We start from the raw sequence: 22,795 nt of genomic DNA, 5'->3' as shown, positions 1-22,795 counted from the left end.
TATTTTGCCTTTATGTCCCCGTTATGTGCTTCGAGTCTCATAAATGCAACGATAAGCAGGGTTTTGGTGTGGTGATTTGGTTAAAGCGCTAGTAGGGTTTAAATTGAGATACACCCCCATACATCTCCCTTGCAGCTGAGGGCGAATTTAACCACCGATTCCAGAGCTTCCTTAAAATGGCTTTGTCTGAAAATGAATTTTGGCCTCTCAAAGTTCAAACATTTATCCTGAGCCAGAAATATACACAGATTTGCTCTCTAATTTAATAAAGTCATCCAAATAATATGATTTCTCCCATAACCATCGTTTATGTTTCACAGCGAAATGATAATGAGAAAGTCATTAGAAGTAATAAACAAAGCAAAACCCACACAGCAAATCCTTCACTGAGCCTGACTGATGGGAAGAAGAAGAAGAGCATTTGAGTCTTAGTTAGCCTACATAATGTTTGCAGGGTGCAGCTGTTTATAAGTAAATGTGCTCTTGAGACGTTATTTTGCTCGTAGTGTTTTAGAGGGGTTTTGGTGCCACAGCGCACGGACACCAGTTGCAACCTTATCCTCGTGAGCAGGGTTGTGGTTCGGTTAAATACTGCACCACCGCCAAGCCGACGCTGCTGCTTTAGCTTTTTTTTGTGGGTTGGCTACAACTGATAGTAAACGGGTGTCATTCATTTCCCCCAATCCTCCTGCTTTTCCTGACTAGCAACGTGCTTTTTTCCTTTCTTGGGTAAGGCTGGGATCAAGTGTGCGTTGAAAGCACAACGAACAAGAGCTACATCGAGGCGCCAGAACTCCTCTCTTCCCCCGGCTTATTTATTATCTGTATGTGCACTTGGGGGTGCAACTTTGAATCTTTTGTTTCTGCCTTACCCTCATGCAGGCAAATTTTCCTTTGACTTCAGTGGGTGTTTTCCCCAAGTGCTAAGCTTCGATAGCCTTTTACCATTAACAGTATTTATTATAGCTAAATCTCTCTCCACTTAGTTTCACATCATGCTGCCTGGCCAGGTTCTGTTGTTATTTTGCTAAGTAACTTTACATCGTTCTCCCTGCTACGAGGTTGTTTCAGCTAGGACAGTGCGAGGTGGCCGGTTGGCGTCTTCTGTGGTTTGCTGTACTGGGGAGAGCGAAGCAGAGGTGGCCAGTGGGCTGTCATAGACTTGATTAAATAAAACGCAATAAGATCATCCTCCAGACAAACCATTTTCCCAGCTCACAGTATCCTGAGGCTTGGGGACCTGATATTTCCTTTCCTGTTGCAAGTCCCATCAGTGTACTGGGCACTGGGGGTAAAAGAAAGGCGAACAGAAAGAAAATGCTGCTCTAAAGAAGATGAGAACAGCCATGCTAGGTCAGATCATGGGTCCCTCTTGCCCCGTATCCTTTCTCGTGTTGCCATGACGTGGTACACAAAATGATATTTCTTCTAGGCGTTCTCCTTCTGTCCAGCTCTTCAGCTGAGGGGACTTCTTGAGCCAGCAATGGTTGCTGCCTACCTAGTGGCTCTCGGTGGATCTCTTTGAAATACTTTTCCGGTCTTCTCTAGAGATCCACAGACCCAGACAAACTAACTCTGCATCCACACTGTGCTAGAGCAAGCAGCCCCCCAGGTGGACCAAGGCCAGGTAAAGCACCATTTTGTTTTGCGTACTCTCCTGTACTGGCTCTTAATGCCAGAGGCCAAGTTCACAGGAGCACCAAGAGGCCCTGTGGATGGGTGGGATCCCGCAGCAGTGGATTTGGTGTGCTTTCATTGGTGGGTTTGTCCTCTTTGCCTGTTCTGGGACTGTGGCAGCAGCTGGCTGTGGTGTTGGGCTGATGCCACGCGGTGTGATTTGAAGTTCTGCCTCGAGCACAGTGTTTCCAGAACTGACGTCGCCGCAGTGATTTGGCTGATGCTGTCATGCCGTTCCAGCTCTGGCATTTGTTCTTTTTGGCCCAAAATAGCCCACATCTGTTGATGCTGAGGGTTCATTCACATTCGTTCCAGGCTTTTGGGGGAGGGATAAGACCTTGGGAGTAGCTGAGCTCTTTCATTTTGTTGGGCTTCTTTACAGTTCTTACTCATTGGTGGTTTTTATTTGAAGGCGTGCATGCGTGTGTGTGTGCTTTCAAAATCATGGTGAAGGTATATGTACCCAGAATATGCCTATTTTCCGTGTTATCTTAGTTGTCATTTTAAATAAAGCAATGTGAGCTGCTCTCTTATGCATAGTCAGGTCCTTTCCTGTCTACAGGCTAGGCAGGAACAGAGGGGACAGGTAGATCCTACAGGAAATATGATCTCTCCAACTATGGCTGCTACATCTCCTCTTTCTATTTAGCTACAGCGTGTACTTTCTCAGGTCTTAGTGTCCCTCTTAAAAGCACAACCAGCCCTCCTTCCCTTGCATGGCTGAAGTGGTGGCAAATAGCACTTCCAATGAAACAAAGCTCATTTTTTGTTCTTCCTTTATATGTTTAATAGAAAATAAATAGTAATACAAGAAGCTCTTCTGGAAGGGGGCCATGTCTCTTAGTTTTGGAGAGCATCCTGTCTTGTGCGTCGCTCTTTTCCTGCGGTAAGATTCTTGTCTAGGCTGCTGAGCCAAATGATGCAAAACTGGGGTTATAACAGGGTTTTCGGAAGTGTGCCTGTAAGTCCTATGCTTTTTCCGTAGGACTGCCGGATACACAAAATCTGTGCTCAACAGAAAACATGGCTCTGGGCATTTGCCTTTTCAAAAATCTGGTCCCTTCGTGTTTGGAGGGCTGATCTGCAGATGGAGTTGCATCAGTTTGTATCTTCTCAAAGACCAATCCTGCGGATGCCTTTGAAGGTGTGCCCCTGCCATAGTGGGAAAAGCAAGGCAAGGTTCTTGTCCTATGCTGTCACCTTAGTTGCTAGGGTACGTCAGTGCATTTTAATATTTGTTGTAAAGGTACCTTTTGATGCTGTTGTTTTAATACTGTCCGCAGCAGTTCTGAAGGCTGTTTTTCTTTTTTTCCTCTTTGGTACTCTTCCCCGGGATACGTGAGGTGCAAAGGAGGAGACCCACGTTGTGGTAACGGGGTTACTGTGGTGAGGCGTGAATTGCATGTGCCTATCTTTGCAATGTGTGTGGCAGCCCAGCAAAGGCCCTCCTGTCCCTGGAGAGCAGGAGGGAAATGCCTTGAATGGGTTGCAGGGACTCTACTGAGGCTGAAAGCAGGACTGGTCTTCTCTTGGTAGCGTTGGAAAAAAATGCTGGGGGCTTCCCATGGATGGCTTTATGGGAGGAGGTGAAAAACAGACGTACTCGTGGTTTTCTGGGGATGTAGAAAACTGCAGGATGTTCCTTGCGTGTGGCTACAGCTTGGAGAATTTGAGCAGGATGTGTAAACTGCTATTTAAAAGAGGCTAGTGGAACACGACTGTGTCTTTCGAAAGAAGGAGAATTGACAAGTTAGGCTTGTTAGTGACTACAGGGATGCTTGGGGTACGTTGATGCAAACAAAAGAATTTTTAAACAGTGTTTTCTTTTGTTGCCTCTTTGTGATGCAATTCTGAGACAAATGCCAGTGTGCAGGCTGAAATGCAAAGCCTGGTTTGGAGAGAACAAGCAGGAAATCTCACCTTGGAGAGGTGTCATGCCTTGGTGCAAGTGGTGAATCTCCAAAGGGTCGGACTTCTGCCTGTTTCTGAAGTCCTTTACTGGGATGTTACCTGGTACCTTCCACAGCCAGGGCTCAGTGCACCCCCAGCATGAGAAGTGAGCTCCTTTTTTGTAGTGGGGTCTTGAGTCTTTGCTTGAAGTCCTGAGAGGTCTTTGTACGTGTGCATTTGTTTTTCCGTGGGTTGAAAAGAGTATTTTTGGATTCTGGATTTGCCCAACATAGATTGAATGATTTTGATTGGAGTACCTTCAAAATTGTATGTGTACCCCTGCTGCCAAGGTGCTGGTTTCTCTGTGGCTTTGTTTTGTGGTGGAGATCCAAGAAGAGAGGGTAAAGAGAGCGCTGGACCTTGTTGGATCAGCCAGAGGTGGAACTGCTGCTTGGGGATGTTCTCCTTATTGGCCTGCAACGTAATCCGTCTCTCTTTCTCAGGGCTGGGGGAAGGGTTTTCCGGGGTGCTTTCCAGCTGAGGTGCTCCTGCCTCTCCTCCCTTTCCCACCTCTCCTCCCTGGACTCGGCCGCAAGGACGCGGAGCGTGCGGTGGCGACGAGGCCGGCTGGCTTTCGCTGCCCGGCTTTGCAGCCCCTGGCAGAGACGTGCCGGCATCCTGGGGCTAGAGCTTTCGCTCGGGATGCGAGCAACACGGGAAGAGCTCTGGCACGGCCCTGGAGGCAATTCTCATTCAGCGGACGGTTGTTTGGAAATAGTCAGTCATCAGGCACTTATGGATCTTTCAAGCCCCTTTCTCTCCCTAATAATCCCCCCTCTGGGGAGGTATTGATTCTCCGCTGTTGGCTGCCTCTTGGCATTCTGCGGTCCATTTTTGTCTGTCTAAATCGCTGCGCTGTCGTTTTCACGCGGCAATTACCTACTCTGATTTCTTTCATCCCGAGTCCTTTGCCAGAGATCTAAACTCTGTATTGACAAACCACAGTGGGGGGAAAAAAAAAAAAAAAGGGAGAGAGAGAGAGAGGGCTGGGGTTTGGGAAGAAGTTTTACAGAACAACAGCTTTGGGGCAGTTTCCCTTGGGGTAAGCATCAGTGTCTGCAGTAGCTAGTCATGGTTTTTCTTCTCTTTGCTGCTGCGTGGAAGGTGCTGGTCCAGCACAAGGCAACGGCTCTCCGTCCTGAAAGAGACTTTGTGCCTTACCCCTGGCTCATGCTGAAAGCGTAGGAAATCGTCAGCCATGCTCAAACCTGTCCTCCAAACGGAGGGAGCTTGCTAGTCATCCTTGGTCCTCTGCGGGCAGATGGCTGAACGGAGCCCACCTGGTAGACCCTGACTTCTCACAGATAGATACAAAGAAAAGCCAGGCGCAGCCGTCCGAGCAAGCTGCCGTCCTGGCGGGGAGGGAAGGCTCAGGGCGCACCGTAACGCAGACCAAGCTCTGCGCAGGTCTCCAGACGTGCCTACGTGAGGCGGTTAAGCTGGTGTCTCCCATGCCAGGAGGTCACCCCGCCTTGTCGCCTTTTTACGCCGTTTTGGGAGCGGTGGAGCCAGGAGGGTGCTCATAGCCCAGCGGTGTCGCGGGGGGAAAAAAATGACAGGCTCCCTTTCAATCTTCGTGATCGGTTTACGTTTCCACTCAGCATTACAAGGGAAAGAAGCTAAAAATGCCTTTTAAAAATGAAAAGATGGTTTGTGCTGACATTTCTAGGTCCCTGGCGTCACCTGGGAGAGCAAAAGCTGGCAAGCGTAGGTTTCGGGGGGGCTTTCGTACCAGAGCTGGCGTGCCTGAGGAGGTGGGCACGCTTGCAGGCAGAAAACCCCAAAAACACAGACCAAAAAAGTGTTCGGCCTCAGGCCTCGGAGCAGCGGTTTTGTGTTCTGGGTAGCTGCGAGGGTGATACGGGCAGCGATGCGGTGGCTGGAGCTAGCCTTCCTCTTGGCTGCGGGAGAAGACGGTCCCTTGGATCCAGGGTATCAATTCATCGGTTTGGGGAGGGTACCACGGCAGAAAGCGGGGAATGTGGGAAACAGCTTGGTTAGGGCCTGTGGACTTTCCTTTCCGAGCAGATTGAGGTGGAGGAAGGTGGGAAGCAGCGGTGAGTTAGGGCACGGGGGTTTCCTTGGGTCCTACCTGCTGGGCCGCGGAAACCGCAGCCCCCAGGAGTGGCAGGAGCTGCCCTTAACCTGGCCCAAAGTCCCACTTGCAAAGCCGGAGGCATTTTTGTTATTAAAATGGCACGCCTGGCCGGCGAGACCTCTCACTTGAGCAGAATCCCCATCCTAGCAGAGAATAAATTAAAAAGCCAACTGGCCGAGGCTGCCTCGGGAGCGCAGGGACCAGAGATAGGGCCAGAAAAGTCAGATAACAAACAGTGTCCAAAATTGCGGCGCCTGGTGCAAGGCGTGAAATTAAAACCTTTTTCCGCCTCCTCCTGCACGCTGTAACAAAACAGCTCCTTGCGCAGTCTGCCGGCGCCGGGAGCGAAGGGGAGAATAATTAAATACATGGAGATTTTTGCTTCGGAAGGAAGGTCTTCCGAGGGGAAGGGCTGATCCTTCCCTGCCGTGGACCCAGGCTCCTGCTCGTTGTGCAGAACTGCTCCTGCCCTGCTGCTCTCGCTCGGGGCGGTGGCAGCGGGGCATCCGCGAGCGAGGCCGGCGAGAGGCCCGCGTCGTGCCAGGCTCTTCTCTCGCCGAACCCGCCGGGCTTTCCAGATCTCCGCAAGGACGAGCTCCTGTTGCTTCCCTGAAGTTAGCACCGAGGAGCGATGGAGAGGGGCAGCACTTTTTAATCAAAGTTACATTAGGTGAAGCTTATATTATTCACTCTGCTTTATTGCAGCTATTTTTACACGGGGGCTAGAAGTTAATACTACCCGGCGAGCCTGCTTTTGCTGAATTCTGGCAAGCGCCGAAATCCATCAGCGCATCCAGAGCAGGGTAGCAGAGAGCCCAAGCGAGAAATAAACTCCGCGAGCCGCACTGAAAAAGCCGTCAAAAACAAACCTTTTAAAGAAACCAGACCCTTCATAATAGAGGGGTCTGGTCTGGAGGGGCCGGGATAAAAGCAGGCCCATCAGCCCTAATCAGCAGAAGGGAGAGCTTTTTGCAATCAGTGGGAAGCGGGAGCCGGGGCGGGAGGGCTCGGCGGGGCGGCCGCGTGCTGCGGGGCGAGGTTTTTCCAGCCTTGGCAAACGAGCCCGGCCCTCGGCCGGTCCTCGTCTGCCGCCCCGATCGGTACGGCGAGGCTTCGCTCCGAGTCCCCCGCAGGGACATGAGCGCTCGGGGCAATGGTGGCCAGCGACAGTGAACTAAACTTTGCAGGGGCGTTTTGTTTTATTTTATTTTATTTTTTTTAAGTCATGCCACAGGTTTAAGCTGTACGATTTCCTTAGGCTTGGCTGGGATGCTGGTAGAGCTTCACAGATGTTTGAAGAAAGGTATAATGAACTGAGAGAGGGCAGGAGAGAGTTGTCTCTGTGTTTCTAGGAAAAGGGCCAAAATGCAGGTTCTCGTTCGTTCTTGGGTTTTTCCTCCTCCGTTTTCCCTTTTTCTTGTTCTTTAACATAGAGATCTGTTCCTGAAACACCCTTCCCAAGCCAGGGTTTTGTGGTCCTTTTACGGGCGTGTTATCCCTGCAGGAGGTGCTGTGGCAAGGCTCTAAGACTGATTTTCCTCCGTTCTTGTGATATCCCCATCTTCAGGGGTGCCAGTGGTTGGGACCCCTTAAAAAAGCAAAGAAACAGAAAAACAAACAAAAAAAAACCCCACACAAACCCCTTGAGCACTGTTAAAGAAAACACTTGATATTTTAAAAAAAAAAAAAAAAAACACTTGACACCATTGGCGTCATCGCTTGATTGCTTTGTCCCCTTTTCAAAACCACTCCAAAATAAGGTGGGTTGGTTCCCGTCTGTGTTGCAAAGAACGAGTCCTTTGGCAACACTACTGCAGGGATGAAGGCGCCTGCCACTGTTATAAACCCAAATTCTTGTGAGAAGTCAAGTCTCCTGCTCCCGCACCCAGCGCTGATTGCAGAGCAGTCATCAGGCTGGGAAGGTCAATCTGATCTCATGCAGAGAGAGCTACAAGCAGGGAGAAGGTGAAAGGGGGGAATAAGGCTGGGTCTTAGGACGTCAGCAGATTTAAAAAAAAAAACAAAAAACCTGCAGGCAAAAAGCAGCAACTTATCTGAAGGTGCCCAGAGCTTGGTATTTGGGGGCAATGTGCTGCGCGAGCAATGGTTTTGCTGCAGGGACCTGCTGGCGGAGCAGGTTGCCCCCGCTCCGGAGAGGGCTGCAGGGCCAGCGGCACGGCCTATGGTGCTCCCCCAGGCCCTTAGCACCCGAGCCTTTGAGGACGCCCGCTGGAGTTATTGCTGAAGCACATGAACAATTTAGGATGCTGTTTAACGTAGCATTACTGGGCTGCAGCCTTCTGATTACATGCTGGTACTGAAGTTTGTCCCCAAGGCTTTTCTGCAAGTGGCGAGGCACCAGTGTGTCCCTGCCATGCTTTTGAGCCCTGGTTAGTGCAAAACACCTGCTAAGGAGAAGTGAAGGGAGAAGGCGGGTTTAGGCGCTAATAAACACCTGCGTTTTGGGAAGTCCTGCGTGGGTGGACCTTGCAAAGACGAGAAGGAGAAAAGGAGCACGCTGTTCCTCCCCAGCTCTTGTCTGGGTTTTGACTCAAGTAAATGAGGTAATTTGGGGTTGAAGGTGAAGTGAAATGCAGCTCTCGCTGAAGAGCGAGATGTGCTTTTAGCTCTGCCGAGAGCAGATGCAGTAACGCTGCCCGTGCTCGGAAGGGAGCTACGCTTCGTGGGATGCCGGGAGGAGGAGAGGACAAGGAAACTGCTGCTGTGCCCCGTGGACGTCAGGTGCTGCCTCGTGCTTCTGTAAGGGGCGAAGCTGCTCCGTCTGGCTGTCTTGGAGCCAGGTCCATTTGCTTTATCGGGAGTTTGGGATTTGTACGGTCAGTCCTGGCCGCAGCCCTTGGTTTTCCCTCTCGTTTGGCCTACGAAGAGGGATCGGCAAGAGATAAAAGAGCTCACGGCCGCGTGACTCGGCCCTTTCCCCTGGCATGGGTGCATCTATCCAAAAAGGTCTTTTTTGGTAGGATGGGAAAAGCTGCGTGTGTCTGAGGCTGAGGGGTCTGGGTGGCACCTTATGCCCCCAGCCTCGGTCTGGGAAGCCGTAGGATGAACTAGAAATTGGTGGTTGGGCTGGCTTGGCGCTGTCTCGCGGCTGGCAGCTGGTGTTAGAGGCATGTCCTCCACTATGTGCCAGTGCGCAGAGAGCGGGGCAGAGGTGCAGGAGAGGCTCGGAGAGAAGTATCTGCGACGGCTCCTTCCAGACTCTCCTGTGGCTTGGCTTGCCCAAATATGAGCCTGTTTGCCTGGGTGGTCTTTGCAAACCTGTGCAGGGACCTCAGCCCTTCCTGGTGTTTCTGGGCATTTTGTTTTGCTGTTGGGATGTGAGGTTTAAGGAAGGAGGAGAAAAACAAGGAAGGCCGAGGCACAAAGAAAAGGTTGATGTTTTGAGTGAGGGAATGCCTGTGAGCATGATGAACTCCTATCACGAGTCCTCTTGTGGGCCTGCTCGATAAGCAGAGGTTTTGAAAACTGTGCCCAAAAATGGGATTTTTTGTGCCAGCTCGTTACCAAAACAGGTCACCAGCCTTGCACGTACCCTGCATTTCTCACGCTGCGTCCGCTGGCAGATGTTTCTCGGCCTCTTCCTGCCATTCGGTTTGGTCTTGAGGAGTAAAGCTCGCCTCTGTGGGGACCTTTCTTGCCCCGAATTGTTTTGATGTTGCTGTGAATGAAACCTACCTTTCCTGGCAGGCAGCTCAGCCAAGATGAGCCTGGAGCGTGTTTGCGTCGCAGCCCGTGCCCGCAGCAGGCTCGCGGTGCTCCCTCGGCAGTCCCGGCAGGTCCAGGAATTCCTCCTCTTCCTCCTGTGGGTTGTGACATTTCCTGTTTTTATTGCGTATCTCCATTAGCGTGTTGTGGTTCTTTGGCTGCTTTCACCTGCTCTAACAGCCTCAGGCAAGTCAGTAAATCTCCATGTATTGTATTTTGAGAAATATTCCATGCACATGAGTTTTGCCGTGGGTTGGTAACTGCTCGTTCTATGAACAGTGCATGGAGATGATGGGACGCGGCAGGTGGGCAGACTGGGGTGCTAGGTCTCGGGGGAGTTATACCGGCACCGCTGGAGGCCCTTCGGGGAGCCGAGTCGTGGCTTGAAGGAAACGCTTCAGGCTGGAGTTTGCTGTTTCTAACATCAGCCACAGTGATGCCTGATGAGGAGACCTGAGCTGAACTGTTATCGATCCTCCCTTTGGTAATAAAGCCATCCAGAGGAAGACAGGGAGATATTTTTTTGAATCAGCACAGTTGTATGGATTTTGCTTTCGCTCACGTTGTGAATGATACTTGCTCCGAGGCTGCTGCAGAGGCTCGCGCAGGAGTTCCTTTTTGATGGATCTTTGGGACCTACAAATCCCAGACCTCAAAGAGATTTTTTTTTTAGTTTGCTGAGGACAAATTACTTACTCCACCTATGGTCAGAAGTGAGCCACATTGTGTTGCTCTTTGCTGGAGTGAAAGGCGGTTTTAGCTTTTCTACCTACCTAACAGGGGATAAACAAACAATAACATAAATCCCAGCTTCTCCGTAGCCGGCTGGGCTGGCAACTGGCTCCTCCTCGAAGGTGTGTGAAGGAGAAAGGGAAGGTGGCTCAGGACAAGAGCAACGGGTGCCGGGCTGCTCTGGAAAGCAACCCGGGACTCGACGAACGTCCGCAGATCGCGTGCATGTGTTTGCAATACACTGTACAAATGAATGCAATACCTAATGAATCGTGGCTATTATTTGAAGGGCCCCACTGTTACAGATTTATTTGTCATTTCTTGTAATAACACCGATGGTAATGAATTCATTTGTATTAATGCGGGTGTCGTGGGCTTCCGTTGATTTTCCGCATTAATTAATGTACCATTAAAATAAAGTGTCACCCAATTAATATCGGGGAGAAGTAATGCTGCCAGGGTCCTATCATTAGGCTTTCATTTGTAGTGCAGGGTATTAACACTCTGCCTAACGCAAGTCATTTGCAATCGGGAGCGTCACCCCATGGGCTCCGTGGGGATGCCAGCTTTGCGCACGTGCACCTTAGAGCAGGAATCAGAAAAGGGATGTCTTCTCTCGCCCCGTGATGTACATCGGCTGGTAGCAGTAAAGCGTGCTGGTGACCTGAGTTGGCTTGCTGAGTTTTGATATCAAGGGAGGGACCGTGGGAAAGCTGTGCAGCCACTATGGGTCAGGGCCGCTTTTGCATCCCCGTGCAGGAGCTGCCTCTTCCAGCGATCGCAGCAGGGTCGAGCGCTGCATCCTGGCGCCAGCCCCGGCGCGTTGCGTGTCCGTGACTCTAGCCCCCTCTTCCAGGGGTGCCTCAAAGTCAGTGGGGACTGCAGATATTCCTCCTGAAAATACAAATGGGCCGGAAATGATCCACCCGCATCCATCTGGTCCATTCGCACCACCGCTGGCAGGATTGAATTCGGAGGGGCTCGGGGCCATCTGCTGGGCATGCCCTCAGGACGGCTCCGAAGGCCCTCTTCCAGCAGGAGAATCGGGAGACGGGGATGGGGGTTGTTTTTTCACCCTTTAGACCTGCCTGGAGCCTGACAGCAGATGGGATGCCCTGCCAGGCGCCGCGTGGCCGGGCGCAAAACCCCTCGGTGAGCCGGTTGTCTCGGCGGTCGGCCGCTAAAGCGGAGGCTCTGTCTTTGCCCACGCCGAGCATCCCACCTTGGGGAGGGGGTCGCGTGCGCATGGTTGCCCGAGTGAGCTAAAGCTGTTGTGACATGACTGGAAAGCAAAACCTGGAGGCAGAAGCGGAGAAAAAGAGCGGCTCCCCATGTCCATCTGAGCGGCGCGCATGTCAGGGTGCTCGTGAGCCTCCCCGAGCCTGCGGCTCCCTGCCACCCTTGCAAGGGAAGTAGAAACGAATCGGCACCGTGAAGCCGGGAGCTTCCTGAGTGACAGCTTTTCACATTTGGAGCATTTGCCTCTGACTTTCCAAGGTCTCTTTAGGCCATCCTGGCTTCCCATCTGCTGTGTCCTCTGTTGGGGCTGACGCGCTAGCGGCCCGGAAAGGTAGCACAGGCTGCCTCCCAGCCCTTGCTCCATTCCCGCCTGGGTCCTCCAAGGCTGGAGCCAGTTAATGAACAGGGAAATGGGAAAACCACGGGCTTCTCGAGCAGGCTTCGGCTGCCGGCGCTGAGGAGCCAGCGAGTTAGCCAAGTCGCGTTTGCTCGGCCAGGCTAGTGCATTTGAATGCTGTGAGGGGTCTGCCCCATCGTGCTCTGACCTCCTGTAAAACCCTGGCCCTAGGACTTCCCTGTTTGAAACAGAGCAGCAGCTTTACAGGGGCACCTGGTCTTGCTGCAAAGAGTTATCTGTGGTGGGAAATCCACCACAGCCCCCAGTACGTTGCTTCAGCTTTAATTGTCCCCACTGGTAAAAACATCTCGTTACTAAACTGGGTTTTTCTAGCTTCAGCCTCTAGGTCTTGTTGAGCTTTTCTGGGTAGAAAGGAGAAACATTGTTTTACCCGTGGAGCTTTTTACAGGGCATGATCGCCTCCTTCCTTCCTGCCCTTGGCTTTGAGAAGATGAGCAGACGAGCCTGACGTTATCCACCAGAAGGCAAATCTCCCCAAACCTCAGCTGTCTTCTTGGCTCTTTTCCAATTCGGCAACATCCGTCTTGGACTGCAGGTGCCTGGACCACCTGCGGTTTTCTGGGAGATTTGTCGTCAGTGCCGAGCGTAGGGTCTGTTCGTTACTGGGTCCCCGCTGCTGCTTGCGATGCCCTTGCTCAGGCACCCTGGGACAGCTCTAGCTCTTTGCCATCCTCATCCCGAGCACCCGTGTTACTCTGTCATCCTTATCAGCCAAAATTGTTCACTGGTGGAAAGACAAGAGAGGGACTTCAGTAGCATCTATTTTTCTATCAGTCCTGCTGGTGGGTGTTAATGGTGCTCCTCTGCTTTACTTCCCTGTTAGGTGAGCGCTACATGGAGAATTTCATCGTTTTGCCTGGAACCGATGGCAGGTTGACAGGTCAAAAGTTGCTCCCTTTGAAGAAATACTGAGGCCACGTTAGTTGCTCTGTCCGGTCTGCTGCAGCTCCTCGGTGTTCAAAGGGTTACTGAAAATCATCCATAATGGTCCAGCGAGTTCCTTGGCCTTCTCCTTTAAAACTCTTGGGTAGGAGTTATCAGACCTGAAATGTCTTGCTGACAATTTGGGAGGCTACCACTGTTGGTCTACGCAGGGTTTCCTGTGCCATTTCTCCTTTCTTTCCCCCCCCCCCCCCCAAACATGGAGCAGAAATACTGACTAAACACTTCTACCTTTCCTGTGTTTTTATTGACAATTCTGCCATTTCCCTCTGGGGAAGCTTAAAAGCTCCTCCTTCTCGTCCTGCTGGCTGTGAGTTTGTCCTTGCACCTTTTTATTGCCTTTTGGTGAGGCTGATAGAGAGACTTGTCCATTTTTACGTTTGTAATGCGCCATTTATCCTAACTTTCACCCCAAGCAACAGGTGGGAACAGGGCAGCGATAGCCCAGGAACGGGGCACACGGCAGAGGGCTCTGCGGGAAGACACTACCTTGGATGGCTCGTTCGCACTGTTGCTTCCACCGTTGCTGGGATGCTTCTTCAGCTACAGAAATATGGCTATAATGGTGCCCAGGCGGGTGGAGAAAAGGGTGCAAAGATATGATTTATTAACTTGATCAGGAACCTGCTTCTGGTTTGCTTCTCTGCCTACTGGTAATTTTGAATCACGCCTGTTTGCTTGTGGGCGAAGAAATGCCAGGTGGGTTTTGCAAATGTCACTGCTGATGCTCTGCCGGCAGCTGGCCAAACCTAGACTCGTACGGCAGACCGCTGCCCCTGCATCCTCATGCACGCTGTGCGAGGAGCGTTCCCCGGCTGGGTGTGCCGTGGGCTCTCAGGCAGAGCTTCCCGGGGTTGTCACCGGTGAGGAACAGTAGTGGTGGCACCAGCCCGGTCACGGGCCAGGCTGGAAGGGCTGGCGCAGAGCTGCGCCTTTTGCAGAAAAACCCTCCCTTCCACCATTGCCCATTTGATATAATTTCTGGAAGATATATTTTTCCTTTTAAATGTATCCCTAAGGGAAAAGGAGGAAAAAATGGAATGCGAGTGAAATGCCTTGTGTTGACAAACATGAAATCCTTCGGAATTTGTTACATCCACACGTGGATGCACATATACACACCATAAACATCTTAAAGCAATGGGCCAAAACCGTTTTGAAAATAAATTTTTGAAAGTTTGCCTGAAAACGCAGAGCTGGCCTGCTTTTTCGCCACCAGCACTCTCCCCACTTCCACTTTTGAGACAAAACGCAGAGCTGCTCCATGTGGCTTTCTCTGACCTGTTGGCCTGTGTCTCTGCACTCACAAGTTTCTGCTCCTGTAGATGTATGTTGATAACAGTCCATGCTGGTGGCTTTTTTGGTTGGCAGAAGTGTTCCCAAGAGGTTTCCCTGAATAGTGAATTTAAGCCCGCCAGCATTAGATTTGCTCCTCTTCATTACTTCTTGCAGAGCCGTTAGAAGTAGCTTGTGGTCTCCTGAGATCTGGGGGCAGCAGACTGAAACCCGGTGTGTGATATAATACCTCGCGTTCCTTCGAAATTGGGGCTGTCGAGGGAAATGAACTTGGATAGGCAGAGCTGCCTGTCTGCTTAAATAACCGGTAGCAGCGCAGGCAGGGTTGGCCTTTTGAGAGCTGGTGTCTTAGCTTGTTTTCTCTTATTTGGCCGGGTGCAGTTGTATTTCCTCTGTTTCTCCTGGTGCTTCACCGATGCTGGTGGCTTTTTGCCGGTTTGCCAGACGTCAGGCCATGCCCGTGCTGTTGCACAGCAGATGTGCTCCCATCTCCACGTTTCCCGGAGAGGAGTGCGGCCGTTTCCCAGGCCGTGCCAGATGGAGCAAGCAGCGGTGCTCGCCCGTGCCTTGTGCTTGCTGCCGTCTAGGTCAGATGCCTCCTCCTCCTCGGAAGTTGCAAATTAAAGCTCTGCCAAACGGTGCTCTTCCCTCCCCTCGATTTCTCGTTCAAGTATAAATCCATTAAGGATGAGTGCTTGAGCCTTGCAGCAACTTGGTTGCTCCCCGGGCTGGCGAGCAGTAACGTGGCGGGTCCCACTTATCACACTGCTGCCTGGAAGGGACAGCGGCCAGAGCCAACTGGGAAGTTGTAAATAAGAGAAATGTTACGGACTTTATTTTATTATTATCACTTCCTTCCTCTGCCTTTTCTTGTCTCCTTAGCTTGCCACCCAAGACATCCAGTACAGAAATGGCAATGCAAGAGTGGAGGAGCTGGCTTTTACCCCCCTCCCATGCAGGTTAATCCATAACTAAGAGAGATCTTGCAGCCTGCCAGCCTGGTGGTTGCTCCGAGCAGGATGTCACAAGTGGTGGTCCCCACCGGTAGACGGATGCAAGCAGTCCATCTTCCAGCATGTCAGAGGCTTGCTCATTCCCGATGCCGGTTTTGGTAACATCGTACGTCGAACGGGACCGTATCTGCTTGGCGCGAGCGCTCTCAGCTACGTGTGCTGGTATCCAGCCCGTAATTCAGGCGCGGGTTCTGGGAGCGCATCTCTTCCAGCTGTGTTTATAACGTTCTCAAAAGCCCCTCAATTGAATTATAGCTCTGTGATGGCCGTTTGCCAGTGTCACCTGATAATAAGGGAGGTCACTTAACCGAGATAGCAACAAGCGGTACATATTAACTAGAGCTGATTGAAAGGTGGGGTGAATTTCTGCAGAACACAAAAAAAAAAAAAAAGGAAAGAAAATTATCTGTTTTTAAAATCAGATTTTGAAATTGGAAATTGCTTGGCTTGATCTAGCTGTAATGCAATTAATAAACGTGATCAAAAGTGTAATAAAGAATGAAGGGAGTGGAAGTCCGCGCACATCTGCGTGAGCGTTCAGAGCTGGCCCTCGTGCCAGAGCCCTAGTCTGGCTTCCAGGATGGAGCTGGGGGCAACAGAGCACCAAACGCCTTCAATCTGCCCCGCAGCAAGGCAAGGGCAGAGGGAAAAGAGCAGCTAGAAACAGCAGCAGGGAATGATTTGAGAGTGATACGTTGACTTGAGGTATAAGATGAGAGAGAGCCAGCGAAGCATCTCCTAACGACAGTGGTCAGCTCCTGACTTGATGCAAGGGCAGCACTGAGGATCCTATGTATGGTTGGCGAGACAGTTTTGAGGCTGCTAAGAGGCCGTTTGGGGGAAAATCAGAGTGTGGGCTGCTTGAGAAGCTGCCTGCCGCTCTAACCCGCGCGCCCGTCGCTGTAGGCCCACCAGTCCTCTTGTATCACCTCCCCTCGTTTCCTCGACCTTCAGACAGCTGTTTGGCCAGATTGCCTGCTGCTTTCGCGCATGATTTGCGTGGGTACAGCATGTGTGCGTTTGCATCCTAATCGCTGCTACCAGCTTCTGCTGGGCCATTGCTGGATGACTTTGCCCTGGGAGGTCGGATGGAGGTCCTGGACGTGGCCAGCCACTGGAGATGGAGAGCGGGCTCGGGGGTCCAGAGAGACCTGCCTCACATAAACTCGAGCTGTTCCCAGGGACTGCCGCGGCCTGGGACACGGTCTCTCCTTTTTTGGGTTCCCATCTGGTCTTTGGTGGCTGCAGAATAAGGATACAGCCTGCTGCTGTTAGTGTAGTGGGGGCTAGGCAAGCTGCCACGTTGAAGAACGGCTTTAAGATGGGGGTTGTGGTGCAGGCGGAAACGGGTGCAAGTTTGCAAAATTGCAACTGGTGCAATGTGCTGGTCTCAGGCTGGTGGTCCCCGCTTCTCTGTCTGTCTCTCTCTCTCCCCTAGCTTTCTGCTTGTTTAATTTAAGAGTTCATGGAGCGCGTGTCTGCATATTGCATATGTAAGGAAAGGAGGGAGCCAGGGGAGCGGGTCAGGATCTGGGCATGCTCTCAGCACCCTGGACTTCTAGCATCCCACCAAAATTTGTGGCAGTCTGTCCACAGGTTGAAAAAGCGGATCTGTGTAAGGGAGGGAACATCGGTGAAACTGCCTCCCGCATCTCTTCTGCTTCATCTCTCACCTTCTATCAAACTCCGACCCTGCCATAAAAAAGCCAGCAGCACACAGTCCCTTTCTCTGCCCTTTGCCCGGAGGACACCTGATGTCAGGGCAGCTGGCCGAGACTGATGGATTGAGTCCCGTTCTGGGTGTTGGTGGCTCGTGGCCTGTGAAATGGCTTCGCACCGCGCGAATCCGCTCCGTTAGCGAGGTTCGCTGCTGCCTGACAACCTCAGGTTTTTTCCTGCGGTCGTGGAGCTTCGCTGCAGCAAGCGATAGGCCTGGGGAAGCTGCGCTGACCCTAGCTTTACTGTGGAAGTCTCTCAATTTTAGCCCTGTGCGTGTGTTCACATGGGTGCGTGTAGGTCTTAAAGCTGGCCTCCCAAGTTGCCCTTTTTTTGGGAGTGCTTCCCGTGGATGCTTGCTGGCTTATTACCATGCTGTGTTTAGACTATCCCGTTGTCTTGGACTGTTGATTTTGATGGTAGTAGCTAAGCAGCCCTTAGAAGGTTTTCCCATGCTCATCATCTTTTTTTATTTGCTCTCCTTTACGAAAAGGAGAGTATCGCATGCCCTCGCCCACATCCAGGATGGGTCACCTGAAGTAGGTCCGGCTGAGCACGGCTGCACTCGTTTGTCTGTAGGCTCGCTGTAACCGATGCTTTGCAAAGCCAATATTCACGCTGATCGAGCTGGCCGCGGGCATTTCTGCAGCCCCCAGCGAACGTTTGGTGCCAGGTGAGAAAGATTTGGGTGCTGATGGTTGTAGGGCACCCTGTGCAATACCTTTCCGTGTGTGTGATCTGCGCAGTTGCAGCTGCGTAATTAAGGTGTAATTTAAGGTTTAGAGGTGTCTCGTACCTGTGGTAAGCTGCCTTATACTGCTGTGTCTTGTCAGAGTAGCATCTGTCAGAAATTTTATTGCTAATGCATTTTATAACAGGCTTCATAATAAGATATTAAAGGCTGTTGCTGCATCTAGATAGCGTGGCATAAATATTTTAAGGCCCTTTTCCGGTAGCACCTTCCTTCAGCGTTAGCCGCCGTTTCGCACAGGCTTTTGCGTGCTAGATGCTAACGTAGGAGTGTTTTGCAGAGCGCACGCCTCTGTGAAGACGTTTGCCGTGACGGGCCGTGCTCGCGCGGTGCCTGCGCGCGGCCAGCTTCTCCTCCTCTCCTCCAGAGCTTTTTTGATGGAAACACAACTCCTCCCTGCTCACCCAAGAACATTTACTCCCTCGTCCCACTGCTGGTGTGAGACAGCTAGGCTCTCGGTCTCCCCTTTGCCGCCTTCCAGCGCAGAGGTCCTTTAGGGTTTGGACAGGATAGGGTATGGACAGCGATCTGGGGGGTCGTTTGTTCCTTATTTTGACCACGAGTCCACCTTTGCTGCTGGGGGCTCGTTGCGATGGCGCGGTCTCCTGATGGCGAGGGAGCTGGGCTAGGGTACCTTGCAGCTCTTGATTCGGTCTTCCTGGTGCCTTGGGTAGGTGTGTGCGGTGTATGTGTTTAGCTGGCAGCGATAGCGCGGCGGGCCACCAGCGTGCTGGAGCCCTCCAGGTCCCGGGCTGGTCCCGGGGGCCGTCAGATGAAGGACGGGGGCTGGAGGTGGGTCGGTCCACGGGTCCCCCTCCAGGGCGCCCTCCTCCTGCTCGGCGGGAGGCATCTGTCTGCGGGTTTATTTTTGTCGCACATCTGCTGGCATCGTAACAAAGATTTAATGATACGGCACAATTTTGTCACCCGTTCTTTTTCTGTAGCGAGTTTGGGCTTCATCACCGGCTGCTGGAGAAAGTCAAAAGCTTTACAAACGAAAAAAGTAAGAAGTGAGACTCGGGTAGAAAACTTACCTACGTTTGCAACAAGTATCCGTGTGCTGTCGGCTGCCTGCGTTTCATTCCCCCCGCCATGCAACGGGTGGAATTTGCTATTTTTGCATTTCGGGGAGCTGAGCTGAGGTTAGCTCTCTACCGAGGAGGAGCAGCCATGGGGGAGAGGCAGGGCAGCCCTATAGAAGGTAGCAGAAGGCAGCACGGCGCCCCATCCCGAGCAGAGCCGCGGCCCCGCGCCGCTTGCAGCGCGTCCTCCCCGTGCCGTGCCCGCTGTTTATCGTCAAACGGCAAAGGCGGCCGGGTGGGCTTACGCAGATGTTTGGCTCCTTTGCTTAAACGACGGGCTGCGTCTTTTGAGAAATAAAGTTGTCAGCCTCCTGCTGTGAAATATCTTGAGCCTGTCTGACCCAAAAACGGCGAAGGGATTTTTTTAAAGACAAGCTTTTTAAGATAGATGGTCTTAAATTCTTTTGAGTCCTGACTGCGTCCTGACGTAGCAGTGAACGAGACCTGACTGTAGTGGGGGACCGTCCATGCGGCGCGCCTGTGTCCCACGGCCAAAAATCGCTGGGATTTTTTCGCTGGCGTGCCCCGGCGTCGCCAGCCCACCCGGCGGCCGCGGACCTTGAAGGCAGCGGCTGCGGTGTGGGCCGCTGGCGGAAAAGGCAGAGCGTTGTACCCCTCTATAGGCACCTTGACTCCTCGCCCTTCCCGGGTGTTTCCCACGGCCCGGTTTGCAAAGCTAAGCTCGCTGGCGTGATGTGCTTCCGTGGGAAGTAAGGTCCTTGGTGGCCAGGATCCAAGATCACGAGATGGTGGAGGCTTCGTGTAACGCCGAGTTTCGACCCCGCACGGTCACGTCAGCCCGGCTTCGAGCAAGGAGGTGAAGGACAAATAAACCACCGCGCGGGTCTGCTGGTACGCCCCTCCTATTGCCTGCAAGGCCTCGAGCTCCCATCCTAGCTCCATCAGCGCCCTTCCTCCCTCAGGCCAAGCCAGAGCGTGGGTGCTGGCAGGACCGAAACTCGTGACCTCCGTGTCCTTCCATGCGGCTGCTTCTCTGGAAAGACGCTGCCGCCTTGGGCTAGGAGATGACCTCTCTTCAAAGCCTGCTTTTTTGGCTATTGTATGAAATACAATGCGCAGGAAATCAAGCTCTCCTCTTCCTCAGCCAGCCGCAGGGCCCCGTAATCGCGTGTGCCCAGAGCGGATTTGCATGTTAAAAGGAGTGACTGGGGCACTTAAAAGGAAGGGGAAACATATTCATCGAGTCTGGCTTGATCCTTATGAATATTATTATTCCCAGGGACAATATCCCCCAGACCTCAGCGGCGCGACCCTGCATCTGCGCTGCCCCTGCCTCTCCTTTCCTGTTAATAGTTAATTTGTAAAGCTGCCTGCCTTGACATTGATGCCCCACGGGAGGAGCAGGGGGAGGCAGGGCGTCGGGAAGCCCCGAGGCCCGTCCCACCTGAGGGTGGCCACAGGGACGCGGGAAGCCCAGGAAGGACACTAGTCTGTCAAGCTTTTGGGCTTGCAAAAAAGAAAAGCTGAAAGCGCTTTAAAAAATAAACTTCTGGCCAGGCTCTGCAAGGCTTGCTTTAGTAGCTTGATTTAGGGGAGAGGGAAAAAAAAGACGGCGAATGAAAAATCTAGATGGGAAGTGCAACTTCTCACACCTCCAAGTGAGGCCGAAGTCAGGAAAGCAGAGGTTTGTTCCAGCCCGAGGCTAGCTTACCCGCGAGGAGGTCCCCGTAAGGCAGCGGTACCTGCGATGCAAGGGATGGAGGTGTCGGGGACGGGTCGTCAGCAGCTCCTGAGCCTTCCCCTTGTGCCCAGGAGGAACAATTTAATAGGTACGAAGCAACAACGAAACGGAGAGGCTTTGGAAGAGGTTGGCAGAAATAATCCGTATTATCCCAACTGGCCCTAACCAGCCACTGGTGTGCCTTGCCCCTGACATTTGCTGTCTCACTTCCAAGTTTTAGCTCTGCATCGACCCTTGATACGCCTCTGAAGGTGTTATAAATGTGTGTACTTGTCCAGCTGAGCCGGCTGTCGTGATCTGCCTGTACCTGCCGCTCGGGTCCCCGGCAAAGCCTTTTTGCTTGTGGTCTGTGCTTCTGCCTCTGCCTTTACAGAGACAAGAATATGCATTTAAGATTTGCATAGGAACATGCAGCTGTTCCACCAAAAATGGATAATTGTTCTCCCTGCTGTGAAGTTAAACAATAAGAAGTGCCAAACTGCATTTGCCATTGCTGATTTTGTGCACTCAGCTGCATATTTTATGCATGTAGATTAGTTACAGATTTATGACAATTTAACTGCTAATGCCTGCGTTAATCGGGCCAGGTTACAGTTGCTGTGGAAACTGTAACTTTGAATTTTATGTAAAGTTCTACTTTTAATGTTGCATTTAATGCATTTTTGGATGCTCTTTTATATTTAATGCTGTATGGTGGAAAAGGAGAGTGAATCAGCGTTGGAATTAAAAGTGCCTTTGAGCAGAAAACAAGTTTCTACAAAGAGTAGTTTTTCTGGAAAGTTGTGAGTGTCTGGGAAAATAAGGGTTTGTGATAGAGTGCTATCTTGACCACAACTATATAACTATTATTATAAGTGTGTAAAAGCTATTATAGCTGCTGCAATACTGTAATAAAGAAAACAACTATATAACTTATAAACATCCTAAAAATTTGGGACTGAAGTTCTTAGGTCTCTAGATATTGGTTTTGGTGGCAAAGGAAATTGCTGATGTGCTTTTGATGGGAAAATAGGCTGGTGCAAAATGTTACCGAGATAGATAGGGAGAGAGAGAGAGAGAGAGAGAGATATTTTTTTTTATTTCCAGAACACACCAGTGGGCACTCCGATTTTCATAGTGAACGCCACGGACCCAGACCAGGGGGCCGGCGGCAGCGTGCTTTACTCCTTCCAGCCTCCTTCCAGTTTCTTTGCCATAGACAGCGGCCGTGGCATCGTGTCGGTGATACGGGAACTGGACTACGAAGTGACGCAGGCTTATCAGCTCCAGGTCAATGCAACGGTGAGTCTTACCCTGTCTGCTGCAGCAGAGACGTTTCCTTGCAGGAGTATGGGAGGAAGGAGGTGCTGTTTACTTGTTTTATTGCCCCACTTTCGTCTTTTCAGGGACAATCAGCTTTCTTGCGAATTGCAAAATAGCATCCCGTTTCGGAGCGGGTTTTGTTGCTGCCACCAAAGGGGCCGTGGGAAGGGGTGCTGATTCAGGCGGTTGGGAGTAGCTGCAGTATCACGGCTCATGGTGCGGAGCATCGATGGTAACTGCCTCCAGCACGCAGAGCAGCTTGGAGCATTGTTTTGGCTCAGAAAGGTGTTATTGCGATAGGGTGCCTGGGCAGTTCCAGATCACTGCGTGGAGCACAACTGCATCTTATACATGTTGGCATCTTTTGCATACAGGTGAGCAGCTCCCTTATCCAAGAAAGCCGGTAGAGGAGAGGCTTTGCTTATGGGCGCTGGAGTGCCTGTCAGCCAATTTCACTGAAAAGCATGGTTTTGTCATGGCACCTAAGGCCTGAAGAGACTATTAAATCCTCTGGTCTCATCCGCCGTGTATCATGGCCTGTTACAGGTGGATTCACCTGTACTGAGCCCCCTGAGTCTAGCTGGACAAAAGCAGTTCAGACCTCAAGAGTTAAAAATTGGATGGATCACGACCCAAGAGGAGAAGACACCAAGACCCTCGTTACGGTGGGAGGGCACCACTGGGAAAGGTATGCCCAGGTGACCATGATGGCAAATTCATGCCCCGCTCTGAAGGGAACACTTCTTTCCTGGTGTCAGAGCCAGTGACAGCTTGACGTGAGGCATGTGAAAGACGTGCACCGTGCAAGCTCCTTCCTATCTCAGGTGCAACAGAGGAAGGTGAGGTTCAGCCCTGCGATACATCCGACCAGCTGTGCATTCGGGGGGGGGGGGGGGGGGGAAATCTTTCCTGGCCCCTCCAGGCAGCTGGTTGGAGCTCTTGAAGCGTGTGATTTAATCACAGTCACTGCCTCGACGCGGAGCCACAGACGTCATGAGGACGTGCAGTGCTGGGCAGCGCTTCCCTTGCTCTCCGCAGCCGCAGAGACTGGGCATTCGCAGGCTGCAAAGCCAGAGGCAAACACCTCCGCCGTCCTGCCCAACCCTCACGTATGCGGGGCTGTGAAGTTTTTCCCAGAAGCTAATCTTTTC

The 22,795-nt window shown here is 51.9% G+C and overlaps 1 protein-coding gene across 2 annotated transcripts in view; it reads left to right on the top strand.

Moving 5' to 3' along the window:
* Positions 1-22,795, top strand: part of CDH23 (cadherin related 23) — a 227,241-nt gene that overhangs the window by 78,185 nt on the left and 126,261 nt on the right. For both annotated transcript variants that reach the window (XM_068950920.1, XM_068950919.1), the window contains exon 7: positions 21,429-21,623. In XM_068950920.1, coding sequence (XP_068807021.1) covers positions 21,429-21,623 — 195 coding nt within the window. The remainder of the gene's footprint in view (positions 1-21,428; positions 21,624-22,795) is intronic.

This window comes from Struthio camelus, chromosome 7, assembly GCF_040807025.1.
Source record: "Struthio camelus isolate bStrCam1 chromosome 7, bStrCam1.hap1, whole genome shotgun sequence".
In the NCBI taxonomy this organism is placed as follows: domain Eukaryota; kingdom Metazoa; phylum Chordata; class Aves; order Struthioniformes; family Struthionidae; genus Struthio; species Struthio camelus.
The sequence above is the reverse complement of the archived record's forward strand: the minus strand, read 5'-3'. Positions and strand labels throughout refer to the sequence as shown.